Below are 14876 nucleotides of genomic sequence, written 5' to 3'. Positions count from 1 at the left end.
TTCATTGCATTGAGTTTCTATAACCTATTTGAAATGTTTAGCCCACATTCCATATGTGATTCATTGCATTGAGTTTCTATAACTTATTTAAAATGTTTAGCCCACATTCCATATGTGATTTCTATAACCTATTTGAAAAAATTAGTCCACATTTCATATGTGATTCGTTGCATTGAGTTTCTGTAACCTATTTGAAATGTTTAGCCCACATTCCATATGTGGTTCATTGCATTGAGTTTATATAACTTATTTGAAATGTTTCATTGTATTGAGTTTCTATAACCTTTTTCAATGCTTAGCCCACATTCCATATGTGGTTCATTGTATTGAGTTTCTATAACCTATTTGAAATATTTAGTCCACATTCCATATGTGATTCATTGTATTGAGTTTCTATAACCTATTTAAAATGTTTAGCCCACATTCCATATGTGATGCATTGCATTGAGTTTATATAACCTATTTGAAATGTTTAGCCCACATTCCATATGTGATTCATTGCATTCAGTTTCTATAACCTATTTGAAATGTTTAGCCCACATTCCATATGTGATTCATTGCATTGAGTTTCTATAACCTATTTGAAATGTTTAGCCCACATTCCATATGTGATTCATTGCATTGAGTTTCTATAACTTATTTGAAATGTTTAGCCCACATTCCATATGTGATTCATTGCATTGAGTTTCTATAACCTATTTGAAATGTTTAGCCCACATTCCATATGTGATTCATTGTATTGAGTTTCTATAAGCTATTTGAAATGTTTAGCTCACATTCTATATGTGATTCATTGTATTGAGTTTCTATAACCTATTTGAAATGTTTAACCCTCATTCCATATGTGATGCATTGCATTGAGTTTCTATAACCTATTTGAAATGTTTAGCTCACATTCTATATGTGATTCATTGTATTGAGTTTCTATAACCTATTTGAAATGTTTAACCCTCATTCCATATGTGATTCATTGTATTGAGTTTCTATAACCTATTTGAAATGTTTAGCCCACATTCCATATGTGATTCATTGCATTGAGTTTCTATAACCTATTTGAAATGTTTAACCTTCATTCCATATGTGATTCGTTGCATTGAGTTTCTATAAGCTATTTGAAATATTTAGCTCACATTCTATATGTGATTCATTGTATTGAGTTTCTATAACCTATTTGAAATGTTTAACCCTCATTCCGTATGTGATTCATTGCATTGAGTTTCTATAACCTATTTGGAATGTTTAGCCCACATTCCATATGTGATTCATTGCATTGAGTTTCTATAACCTATTTGAAATGTTTAGCCCACATTCCATATGTGATTCATTGCATTGAGTTTCTATAACCTATTTGAAATATTTAGTCCACATTCCATATGTGATTCATTGTATTGAGTTTCTATAACCTATTTGAAACGTTTAACCCTCATTCCATATGTGATTCGTTGCATTGAGTTTCTATAAGCTATTTGAAATGTTTAGCTCACATTCTATATGTGATTCATTGTATTGAGTTTCTATAACCTATTTGAAATGTTTAGCCCTCATTCCATATGTGATTCATTGCATTGAGTTTCTATAACCTATTTGAAATGTTTAGCCCACATTCCATATGTGATTCATTGTATTGAGTTTCTATAACCTATTTGAAATGTTTAGCCAACATTCCATATGTGATTCATTGCATTGAGTTTCTATAACCTATTTGAAACATTTGAATTTAAATGCTTCTAGGTTTTCCAGAAAACAATTTAATCCACTAAACACATGCATGTGTGTCATGTTTTAGAAGACCTAATTCAGAAGTTTTCAGAAAAAAAACACATCTTGGAAAAGGAGAGGGAGAAGAAACCCTAAAATCATTATGGCCCCAATTTGAACAATCAAAATTTGGGTTTTAGTCATATACCTGGAATGATTCCAAACAAACTTCTCAAATCACAAGAGATTGTGTCATCTAAACAAAAATCATGCAGAATATAGCAGGGTAACACTTTAGTTTTACTGTTGAATACTTGCAGGATAAATCCTGGTAGATGTATTTTCGCTCACTGACTTTAAATGTGTATGTTGCATATTTCTGTACAAACAATGGCTGACGATGGAGTAAATACTTTGAATGAAATTGGTAATTCAAAAACAAAATAATCATAGTCCATTAATTAATTCTATGTTCTATTATGAATATCCATATGTCGATCGCTGCATAACATTATCTATCTGTCACATGTTCGATAAGCGAATCTTATTGAAACAGTATAAATAAAGGTATACCACTGGCACACAAGTGTGTGGTAGTCTTGCATGACATAATAAACGACCAAGAGACTCTATATTTCTGAATTTCGGCAAAAGTTTGTACATAGTTACTCTGGGACAATGCACAGATCTGATTAGTTTTGTGTAAAAATCGTTGATACTAATTGCCCAATTTGCATACTGATTAGTAAATGTTTGACTTTTCCACTGATATTTCATGTGCTAGTCATTAAATTTCAATGAACTTGGTATATAGGTATATCCATTCATATTAATTACCTAATTTACATTATTAGTACATGTATTGGATCAAGTATAAGACTCTCAAAATCTATGTTCACAGATGGTGATGCAGATTTTAAGTCAGATAAAACTCTTCGTATTTGGTTCCTTAAGGAATATAAAATCTTTCTGGTAAAATATCGCATTCTGGATCCTGAACAGCTTTAGCAGATAAGATTTTATATCTCCCAAAACCAGTGTACGCAGAGTTATACATACATATATATATATATATATAATATGTAAAAATCCAAGCAACAATACCCAACTATAAGGTTAGGAAGTTATTATTATTATTAGTGTTCAGCACAAACCATGTCAGCACAGTTTTGTAATAGTTTTACTTGTTTTAAACTGTACTTTAAGACATCTCAAATGTGTCATAAGTGAATCTTGTTTTGTAGATAATGAAGAATACTTCAATAAGAGCAGTCCTGATGAAACACGTGATCTAATTGAGAGAGCCCTTGCATCAGAAGTTGCACGACAAGATAAAGAAAGACAAACTACTCTACCTGGACCCACTGTATTTAGTCAGACTAAACGCACACAAAAACCTGGGCTGACTGGTACAATGAAGGAAGACATAGTGGAAACGTTAAGAGAAATGGGTGAAAATAAATCTGAAGCTCTTAAGCGCATTGAACAGAGGTTAAAGAAAGCAGAAAACACGGATTCAAGTGATTTTTATTTTTCACTTTGGGATTTTGGGGGTCAAAGTTTTCATTATATTACGCATCAGGTACGTGTATATTAATTTCACTTTTTTAACTTACACTCATTCAAAATTTCAGTTGATCAATGGTTTATGTTATAGGCGAACTGCTAAATATGCAACTCTGCAACTGCCCAGTTTTCACTGACAGATGTAGAGTACACATCAAACGTGCTAGGCAACACAGCAACGTATGTAGATACCAATCTACTTAACACAACTGTTGCTAAGTAGTGATAGGTATGCGAGGTCATATATCTTGAATGTACCTGTAGCTAGCTCACACACACATCAGTTATTACCTCCATGTTAGTGCAATTGTTAGTCTCGTTCAGGTACAGCCATAAAATATAATGCGGGCTTCATCCGTATATGCATCTTGAATTTTCAAAGTGAATGTTCCGGCGAAGCACTCCACTATCACCTTGAAGTATTTCATTAAGAATATGTGTATGTGACAATGCCCTCACAGTTTGGAATCAGTTTTCCAACAGCCAATCATATTGCTTCTTTCATCAACGCGCCTGGCCAAGCTATCAACATTGTCGGCCGGAGCTAAGTCACAATACACTTTAAAGACGCGCACCACTCTACCATGTATTTCTATGGGTTCTGCACGAGCTGCTGAGGAACGCCGGTCGAACAGCACAAACTTAACTTTAAAGAAATCCTAAACAACCAAATTTAAATATGTTGCATATGCAGGGTAATCTTGTTACACGGTTCAGGGGGTGTCAACAACCATCCCGAAGTACTGTTTTCGGAGAGTTTTTGGCCTTTGTTTTCACCATGATGGTTGCCAGGCAGTGAAAATGCTCGCACAGTGGAAGCTGTGTTGGCTTGCAGTGGATGTCGAGGCAATACAATATTCGGACAAAAGCCGTTCAGGGTACTTAGTTCCGAGTCTGATGTGTTCGTTTTTAGTCACACTGGAAATGGTAAATCATTATGTTATTATGCTTTACCAGCCTTGCGACCATCGAGCGTGGTAATAGTGTTGAGTATTATAGAAGAGTAGGTGTTATACCTCAAAGCTCATGGTGTCACGGCAACATAAATTGACAGAAATAAAGCCGAAGATGAAGACATCAGAAATGCAAAGCCCCAAGCGCTTTTTGGTAGTCATTGTAACAAAGCTTTCTATTGGTCGGGAAACTTTCTATCGTGCAACCACGTGACATACACGGTTATGAATAGAATTACTGCACGGTGTTGTGGAGGGAGGAATGTTCGAACGGAGCAACACCGTGCAGGTGAACGATGCCATATATGTGACTGCATGTGTGTTTGTACATTACCGGCATGTCAGAAGAAGATGTCAATCAAATATTTTAATGAAGAATTATGTGTTGCAAGAGCTATGCAAATATTTTTTTGTATATGAATTTCTTAAGTGGATCTTTCCTAATTTTCGTCAATATAGTTCAATTTGTGCCAACCATTTGGTACATGGGAGGGGGAGTCACTGGACAATTTTTTTGCCTTCATTATTTTTTTTACAGTTACAATTTATTCAATGTTCGGCACAGTTAATTTATTTTTTGAAAGCAGACCCTTGCATTTTAATTATTTCCAAGGTTGACCCTTCCTACATTTATGTAATGGTCGATCCCTTACCAACGTCTCTTGTGCTAGGGCTTGTCATTCAAATGACAAGCTTGCTGAAATCTCGACAGAAGATCAGATTTGTCAAAATATTCGATCAATGTTGCTCTTACATAAATAAATTTTAGTGTGATTTTGCACTGTCTGTTTTTTTATTGGTAAAATAGTTTCATGAAAGGCATTTATATTTGCCGTGGAAATATCGACCATGACGAACATTTTTATGAGAAGACAGTTTATGTTTTTATGAGAAGACAGTTTTATGAGAGAGCCAATGATGCTGACTTCTATGCCAAAAAAAAAACGTGAAAAATGAATAAATTTTACCATATGGTTTGATTATTTGTAACGTCTTGTGAAAATAGTTTCAAAATAAAGTCGCCACCCGTTTCTGTGTGCAATTATACGTATGTGAGGGCGTGACTGTATATTTATGAATACGCAAACAAAACTATTATAATAGAGTGAAGATAAGTTATTTGTTTTCTTAATTTACATGTTTAAATAATTATTGCTGAAATTATTGGCACTCGTCTGGTTTACATTTTCTCATCTTGCAATGGAACTAAATTCATGACATGCTGTAAAATTCTTAGCCTGTAAGCCACTTCGTGTTAGTTTTTGAAGTGAAGTTAGACAATGGCGCCATGTGCATCAAATGTCAAAGCAGTACGTGAATTCATAACTCTGATTGGGTTCCTATCCCAGCCTAAGAAAATGCCACGACAACCCTTGCTCTGGTGGCATTTGTCTGACTGGATTTTATGTAAAGTAAAACAAGATAGCACGTTATATTCCTCTGGATTTTTTTTATTAAAGGCATGAAAAATAATTAATGCAAGTTTATGTTAGCATATTGTATTTTTTAATAAATGATTCAACCTTGCATGTAACTAATGTTGTCTCCGCCTAGTGAGTTTAATAGGTCCGGGCTGTCTGATTATCATGATATAATTCACATGATTTAATTAACAGAAATAGTCAACATCTTAAACACTTAAATAATCAGACAGAAATTCGTGCTGCTTTGTTGATGCTGTTTTTTCTTTAAAAAAATAATATTGCTAAACCAGATAGAATCTGTAAAATGTTGTTTGAATAAGAACATTGAAATCAACTTCGTAGCAAGTGTCAATGTACAGAGACGTTGTCATATACACTGACAGATGAAGCCTAAGAACTATCCAGATCCAAATTGATGCGTTATTTCAACCTTAAAACATACAGTGCATATTTTTATGGGCAAGCCACAGTATTGGATATTTTTTTTTTATTTAAGTATTGTCATTTTCAGAAATATGTGAAAAATCACCCAGAAATTAAATAAATCTGCATGCCTAAATCTTCGAAAAAGTATTTCACTAAGTGGCAAAAGAAAAATTGTGAACTATATGAATGAACAAATGATTTTGCACAGTTTTTCTGCCATCACCCCATTAGAGTTACTAATGTTCAACCTTTGCATGTGAATGTAGCTGAATATACAAATTATTGTATTATTCTTTTCAAATACGAGAACTATGACATTCACGTCTCGTTTATAAATCTGATTTACTCAAACTGACAATTAATACAATTTGATTTGGGGATACAATACTCGCTAAGTAATAGAACATTAATAAGTAAAATATATGATAACAGTAATCAGTCCCTAACTGAACCTGGTACAACCACAATCCTTCGTATAACTGAATATCAGTGATAGCATGGTTACCTGGCAACTAGAGAAATACAACTTTTGATATTGATTTATGTGCACTTGTAACATCCCTGTTGATTGTTATATGTAAGTATCTTATTCATGGTAAAGATAGGTGTCTTAGAAAACTAGACAATATATACTCTAGATATATCAATGCAATGTTGATCAAAAACTGGTATGAGTGTAATTTGATTTGATGTATGATACGTCAATTTGGTATTGCTCTTTTCAATTAAAATAACATTTTAGTATTCTGTTTTTATTTTCGTTAGGTATTTTTGGCATATAGGGTAATTTACATCTTTGTAACTGATCTTACAAAAGGACTTGACGATATTTTAGAACTGGAACCTCAAGATCAGACAGCAAGATATTGGAAAGAAGATATGCCATTGAAAGGTATGATGAATTAAGGTTTCAAAAATGACACATTTTGCTTATATCTTATATTACAATTAAAGACTAAAAATTAAGTACTTCATTCATCGGTATTTTATTCAGACTACATGCGTTTCTGGACAAATTCAATTCATACCCATGCAATGAGGGATTTTGCTATAAAGGCACATGGACAAGACGAGAGTGAAGAACACACCATTGTTGCACCACCAGTTATAATTGCAGGTACAAAGAAAGATTTACTTGAAGGGGTGAGTATATTTTTCCGGTCTCCAAATAATAACATTATATGTAAAACAGTTATGTAATACAAAAAGTGTTATTAAATATTAGTGCCTACATGTATATCCGATTATTTCTATGACGTCATTTGTAGGAAGTTATTCATCGAACTAGAATGCTTGTTATTTTTGTCTCGAATTAATAGCATTATTTATTCAAATATATATATTTCAGGATGTTGAAAAGGAAAGCCAAGTCCGTTTATGTAAATTAAGAGAATATCTCAGGCAACATACAAAATCAGCATGGGATAGTCACGTTACTTTTCCAATGTTTGCTCTTGATAATAAGTCTAGACAAGACGATAAGACGACTGATCCATCGGTAGAACGCCTCCGAAAACGGATACAGGAACTCGCTAAAGAATTTTGCTTTCTCGGTGAAATTTCTGTCAATTGGCTAATACTAGAGCTAACGCTTAGATCCGAAGAGAAGGAGACACTGCAATTATCCGAAGTACACAGATTAGGCAAAGAAAGGGATCTGTCCACTGCAGAGATTAACGATGCGTTGAAGTACTTCCATGATGTTGGAGAGATCATTCACTTTGCTGATGTCCGTGAACTTAAAGATACTGTAATCATTGATCCACGATGGTTGATAAACTTATTCAGGTTATTAATTACAAATACAGTTTCATACAAGACTAATCCTGAGCTATCTTCCGAACTGCTGAAAATGTTTGATGAACTATACAACCACGGAAGGATGAAGAAGGAGTTAGTTTCACAGTGGCTCAAATTGCATGATCGCCAGCAGGATACAGACATTCTCTTGAAAGTTCTTGAAATGTTTGATATTATTTGTCAGTCCACTCTAGAAATCGACGTATACTACTTCCCGTGCCTACTGCAAAGCAAGCTACAGGAAAACGTGCTGTTCCCTTCAGAGTATAAGTCTTGTGATCCGTTATATTTTCATTTTCGTGGTAACTTTTTACCGGAAGGATTATACTACCGTCTGATTGTTCGTTGTTTAAGACAACATTCGGAAGCCGTGCTATTCCAGGATCATGCTCGTTTTATTCATAACGAGTCTAACGACCACCACTTTACTCTGTGTAGAAAGGGAGCGGACATAGAATTAAAGATGTTACGACCGGATATTTTAGGCGAGCGAATAATTCCACATCTTTATGAGAAGGTACGACAAGAAGTGGAAACCTCCCTTAATGAGTTAATTCGGATGTACACACCGGGTTTGACGTATCACATATGCGTGAAGTGTGCTTGTGGTGACCACAGGGATGGTATATGGATACCGCAAATAAATGACATAGATGATGGATGTACAGATATCACCCCCGTATTGGATCAAGGTGTTAAACAATTACATTGTGCACGAAAAAAGATGCTGGTAAACGTGTCCGCAATTTCTTACTGGTATAAAGAATGTAAGTACACATATAGGATAGACTTTTGAGTAATTACTGAACATATCCAGCAAAGTAACTTTTCACATAATGAAACATGTATGGCGACTGTCTGGGTACTAAATAATCTGATCAATGTCTTAGTATATGAATGATACATGTGAAAAAAACAACTTACATATGTATTATTGGATGAACTAATAACAAGTTCTCTCATTATCTACAATTGCAGCAAGACAGTCACCAAGTAGAACATTTGAAGAGATCGTCCACTTATTCTGTTACCTGGATTCACAGCTAGATTCAGGTACATGTTTAAACTTAACAATTAAGACACAAACACAAATTCTGATGCACACTTTTCAAAATAGTGTGTATCATAATAATATGTACATCGCATCGCATTGTGCAAATCATTCTTTATAACACAGCTTATATTATCTTTTCAGATGCATTTGTGAGAATAAAACGGTGGTGTCATGGAAAGATACCGGATGAAACATTGCAGAGAATAAAGAGAGGATTTGACCTGTTTTATGAATTGTACAACCGGCAATTCATCAAGACTAACAACACATCTTTTCTGGAAGATGTCTTGTCTAGCGCCGGGATGCGGGAATTGGCAGAGAAAGTTAGAACATTCCCAGCATTAAACACAGGTAGGTCTCATTATATGACTGGAGTGTATGTATATTAGTGTTTGGTCGCAATTTTTCAGTTAATACATCATAAACATTTGAATCAAAATATACTAATATAATTTTGCCAGAATCACTGCAATATGCCGGTTGTCTCTCTCTATATATTTATATTTGTACTTTATATTTTTCCATTTTTTTGGTGCCAATGACAAATGCAGATGAACCCGGTCCTAGTTCATCTTTCCCAGGACAAAAGAATTGCACTGAAACTGATGAGTCAAGGTTTATTAAATTACTTTGTGATATACATTCTGAGCTGGGAATGGGTATGTATCAATAGAAGAACGAATTTAAATAAGTTTGCCCGGGTGTGTGATTGGTTGGTTGACAAATGCATTATTTCAAAAATGATGTTTTTGTGTGTTTCGATTAATATTAGAAAACGGGATGGTATAGCTCAGGATTGTAGCCGATCATACATTGTTAGTTTGTCACTGTGCCATGATAAAACTGTATAATCACTGTCATATATAAGACCTTGCTTTTTTCGGATGGCTAGATTCAAACTAACAATATTATAATGAACGAAAAATGAAGGCTTTGCGCTATGTCAACGTTTATGTTCTGTACACAAAAGAAAGTGTTCAAATGTAACATAAATGACATGCACAATTGCCAAATAAGGAAGTCATTCGAACTCGTCTATAATACTTTCGAACACGTCCGTAGGCGTGTTATGGAGGTGGTATTGTTTCTGGTGTCTAATGTATTCGGTTTTACTAACACTAGTGTATGGATTGGCGTAACGTGTTAAAATTCAATGAAAGACAAAACTACAACGAAAACAATTAATGGACAATTTAAATGGTATAGTTTTGTCATTACAAGCAGTGTACTGTAGTAAGCTAATGTGTATGTAAACCTGACCATGCTTGAAACCAATTTTTGTCCTATTTTGACTTTCAGACCATTTCAAGACTATTAAATCCCGTTGCATTGATTATATTCCCTACGGTATATTAGAGAAGAAAGATGGGGCATTTGATGTATTTTATGAATTGTCTAAGCGCCTAGTAATATCTCCAAGAAACACATCTTTCCTAGAGGATTTATTATCCTATGCAGGAAAGCAGAGTCTGGTGACTTTAATTGAACGGTTTCATCGCGGAAAAACCCCAGGTAATTAAACACGTATTGTCAGAAAAAAATGAATTCATTCAAATCCAGTGAATATCATAAATACCTGTTGACATAGTTCAAAGAAAAATAATATTTACTATTTGTTTTGTGATTAGTATCCGTATCAACTGGTGGTGGCAAGAAACGAAGAATTGATTCTACACCTTAATCATAATGAGTAAGTAATATCCGGATGCATCTTGGATATATAGAACTAGATCATAGATACGTAATCATGTGTAACCAAGCGTATATGACGTGGTGTTTTATTGACAAGACTGTCACACCGAGTAATGAAATGTTGCAATGCATAGCATCGATTATTGCTGGTTAGACAGACGCTGAACTGAATTACTTTCTTTTTATTCACAGCATTGTTGCCGATTTTGAAAGACATGTTTTACAAGAAATGAGTATTCCTTCTGCCATCTGGTTTATTTGTGTAAACATGAAGGAGGAGTGTAGAGCAGAAGTAAACATGGCTACCTACTCCATTCACTCAACTGATAATTTGATGATGTGTCATTGTCAATCTTAAAAATCAGTCCGTCTTATTATTCATTCCAAAGCACACGAATTGTGATACCTTTGAAGTTTCATAACTTTTTATGTTATTTACACTTCACCTTGTGTTATCCTCCAATAGACAATGTGTATGTTTGATTGAATTGTGTTCACGCTAAACACGTGATAATATATGTTTAATAAATGATGTAAATTAAACACATATAGCATGACATTCATGTCGCATTAATATTATCAGTTTAATCAGTGTGATCAAACATCTAGTAAACTTAATAAGATGTCATAGCTATACACTCCGACTTAGCTTAGTCAGATTAAACTGAATTGTCTGTTTTTGTATTTAGTACTTTTATGTAAATTTTATGTACATTCTCATCAGTATTGATTATATTTCACTTTATTTTACAAATGTACTGTTAAATAATGACATGGTCGATATTCGACATTTTGGGGTATTATAATTGAAATAAACTACTTTCCACTGCCCATTTTTGTTAACAATAATGAATCCCCATAGTGTCATCTTTGATGAGAAGGGTCTATGGCAAGTTCGCTTCGCACATTATCCAGTCTAGAACATTTTCTGAATCCAATATTTCTTTGATTTAATTTCTTTGATAAATCACCAACAGAATTAGACAAATTTAGTTAAATGTGTGACGTGAAACCTTCGTAGTGGTGATAAATAATACGTCATAAACAGAGCCCGGATGGACATATTGGCTTAAATATCAGACTGTTGTGTCATGAATATTCCCGCCTAGGTCCTGTTCATTATTCCATAACTAATGGTTAAGACCACTGTATCTGAAACGTACGAGAAATACGGTGTATGTATGTAGAAGGATAGAGATTCCATTGTAGTAAGATAGCGAGACTAGAACAATTCTACTCTATGTTAAATACAAGGATCATAATAAAAGACGCGTTAAATATAATTATTTCCTGTTTGTTGCCAACATTATTCCTCCACATACACACAGCCAATCAATCATTCTTTTTTTACTAACAACATTACGCATGTTTTCTTACCGATAAAAACACATCACCCAATACACTGAGTTTAACATGAACACAGTATGACTTTATCGTAACTAAGGCTAAATCAATGATACAATGTGTACACACGTGTCACCCAATGTGAACGTGTTAATCGGCTGTCTTTCGAAATTCAATACTGAATTAATTTATAAACAATGAATTCTGATTAACAAATTGTCAAATATTTGGAGTAAGTAGTATATCCTATCAACTTTGAAGGGTTCAACGAACTTCTGATCATGCGCAAAACTGTGTAGTCACCCTGAAAGTAAATACACTGTATTTCGACAAAGGATAGAATCTCCTGTGTAATGGCCGCCTAGAAACATATGATAAAGAGATAGCTATACGACATTTCCATGCACGAAAAAGAAATAGTTATAAGTCATTCCCGTACACGATAAAGAGATAGTTATACGGCATTCCCGTACATGATAAAGAGATAGTTATACGGCATTCCCGTACATGATAAAGAGATAGTTATACGGCATTCCCGTACACGATAAAGAGATAGTTATACGGCATTCCCGTACATGATAAATAGATAGTTATACGGCATTCCCGTACACGATAAAGAGATAGTTATACGGCATTCCCGTACATGATAAAGAGATAGTTATACGGCATTCCCGTACACGATAAAGAGATAGTTATACGGCATTCCCGTACATGATAAAGAGATAGTTATACGGCATTCCCGTACATGATAAAGAGATAGTTATACGGCATTCCCGTACACGATAAAGAGATAGTTATACGGCATTCAAGTACATGATAAAGAGATAGTTATACGGCATTCCCGTACATGATAAAGAGATAGTTATACGGCATTCCCGTACATGATAAAGAGATAGTTATACGGCATTCCCGTACACGATAAAGAGATAGTTATACGGCATTCACGTACATGATAAAGAGATAGTTATACGGCATTCCCGTACACGATATAAAAGACATTTATACGGCATTCCCGTACACGATAAAGAGATAGTTATACGGTATTCCCGTACACGATAAAGAGATAGTTATATGGCATTCCCGTACACGATAAAGAGATAGTTATACGGCATTCCCGTACACGATAAAGAGATAGTTATACGGCATTCCCGTACATGATAAAGAGATAGTTATACGGCATTCCCGTACATGATAAAGAGATAGTTATACGGCATTCCCGTACACGATAAAGAGATAGTTATACGGCATTCCCGTACGCGATAAAGAGATAGTTATACGGCATTCCCGTACACGATAAAGAGGTAGTTATACGGCATTCCCGTACACGATAAAGAGGTAGTTATACGGTATTCCCGTACACGATATAAAAGATAGTTATATGGTATTCCAGTACATGATAAAGAGATATTTATATGGTATTCCCATACACGATAAAGAGATAGTTATACTGCATTCCCGTACACGATAAAGAGATAGTTATACGGCATTCCCGTACGCGATAAAGAGATAGTTATACGGCATTCCCATACACGATAAAGAGATAGTTATACGGCATTCCCGTACACGATAAAGAGATAGTTATACGGCATTCCCGTACACGATAAAGAGGTAGTTATACGGTATTCCCGTACACGATATAAAAGATAGTTATATGGTATTCCAGTACATGATAAAGAGATATTTATATGGTATTCCCATACACGATAAAGAGATAGTTATACTGCATTCCCGTACATGATAAAGAGATAGTTATACGGCATTCCCGTGCACGATAAAGAGATAGTTATACGGCATTCCCGTACATGATAAAGAGATAGTTATATGGCATTCCCGTACATGATAAAGAGATAGTTATACGGCATTCCCGTACATGATAAAGAGATAGTTATACGGCATTCCCGTACACGATAAAGAGATAGTTATACGGCATTCCCGTACACGATAAAGAGATAGTTATACGGCATTCCCGTACATGATAAAGAGATAGTTATACGGCATTCCCGTATATGATAAAGAGATAGTTATACGGCATTCCCGTACATGATAAAGAGATAGTTATACGGCATTCCCGTGTACGATAAAGAGATAGTTATACGGCATTCCCGTACATGATAAAGAGATAGATATACGGCATTCCCGTACATGATAAAGAGATAGTTATACGGTATTCCCGTACACGATAAAGAGATAGTTATACGGCATTCCCGTACATGATAAAGAGATAGATATACGGCATTCCCGTACATGATAAAGAGATAGATATACGGCATTCCCGTACATGATAAAGAGATAGTTATATGGTATTCCCGTACACGATATAAAAGACAGTTATACGGCATTCCCGTACATGATAAAGAGATAGATATACGGCATTCCCGTACATGATAAAGAGATAGATATACGGCATTCCCGTACACGATAAAGAGACAGTTATACGGCATTCCCGTACACGATAAAGAGATAGTTATACGGCATTCCTGTACACGATATAAAAGATAGTTATACGGCCTTCCCGTACACGATAAAGAGATAGTTATACGGCATTCCCGTACACGATAAAGAGGTAGTTATACGGCATTCCCGTACACGATAAAGAGGTAGTTATACGGCATTCCCGTACACGATATAAAAGATAGTTATACGGCATTCCCGTACACGATAAAGAGATAGTTATACGGCATTCCCGTACACGATAAAGAGGTAGTTATACGGCATTCCCGTACACGATAAAGAGGTAGTTATACGGTATTCGCGTACATGATAAAGAGATAGTTATACGGCATTCCCGTACACGATAAAGAGGTAGTTATACGGTATTCCCGTACATGATAAAGAGATAGTTATACGGCATTCCCGTACATGATAAAGAGATAGTTATACGGCATTCCCGTACATGATAAAGAGATAGTTATACGGCAT

General features: G+C 34.8%; 1 protein-coding gene and 1 long non-coding RNA gene across 2 annotated transcripts; both read left to right on the top strand.

The window, feature by feature from the left end:
• Positions 1-6883: 6883 nt before the first annotated feature.
• Positions 6884-7195, top strand: LOC146730069 (uncharacterized). The gene is made up of 2 exons (XR_014927802.1): positions 6884-6959; positions 7062-7195. It is a non-coding gene; the product is annotated as an uncharacterized LOC146730069 (long non-coding RNA).
• Positions 7196-7319: 124 nt separating this feature from the next.
• LOC102801256 (uncharacterized) lies at positions 7320-11896 on the top strand. The gene is made up of 8 exons (XM_085494409.1): positions 7320-7331; positions 7416-8634; positions 8846-8920; positions 9063-9272; positions 9383-9580; positions 10221-10433; positions 10550-10611; positions 10806-11896. Exons 1-7 carry the CDS (start codon positions 7320-7322, stop codon positions 10600-10602), a joined length of 1980 nt encoding a protein of 659 aa, XP_085350535.1. The 3' UTR covers positions 10603-10611; positions 10806-11896.
• Positions 11897-14876: the final 2980 nt, after the last annotated feature.

Source organism: Saccoglossus kowalevskii, chromosome 20 (assembly GCF_978046115.1).
Source record: "Saccoglossus kowalevskii chromosome 20, keSacKowa6.1, whole genome shotgun sequence".
In the NCBI taxonomy this organism is placed as follows: domain Eukaryota; kingdom Metazoa; phylum Hemichordata; class Enteropneusta; family Harrimaniidae; genus Saccoglossus; species Saccoglossus kowalevskii.
The sequence above is the reverse complement of the archived record's forward strand: the minus strand, read 5'-3'. Positions and strand labels throughout refer to the sequence as shown.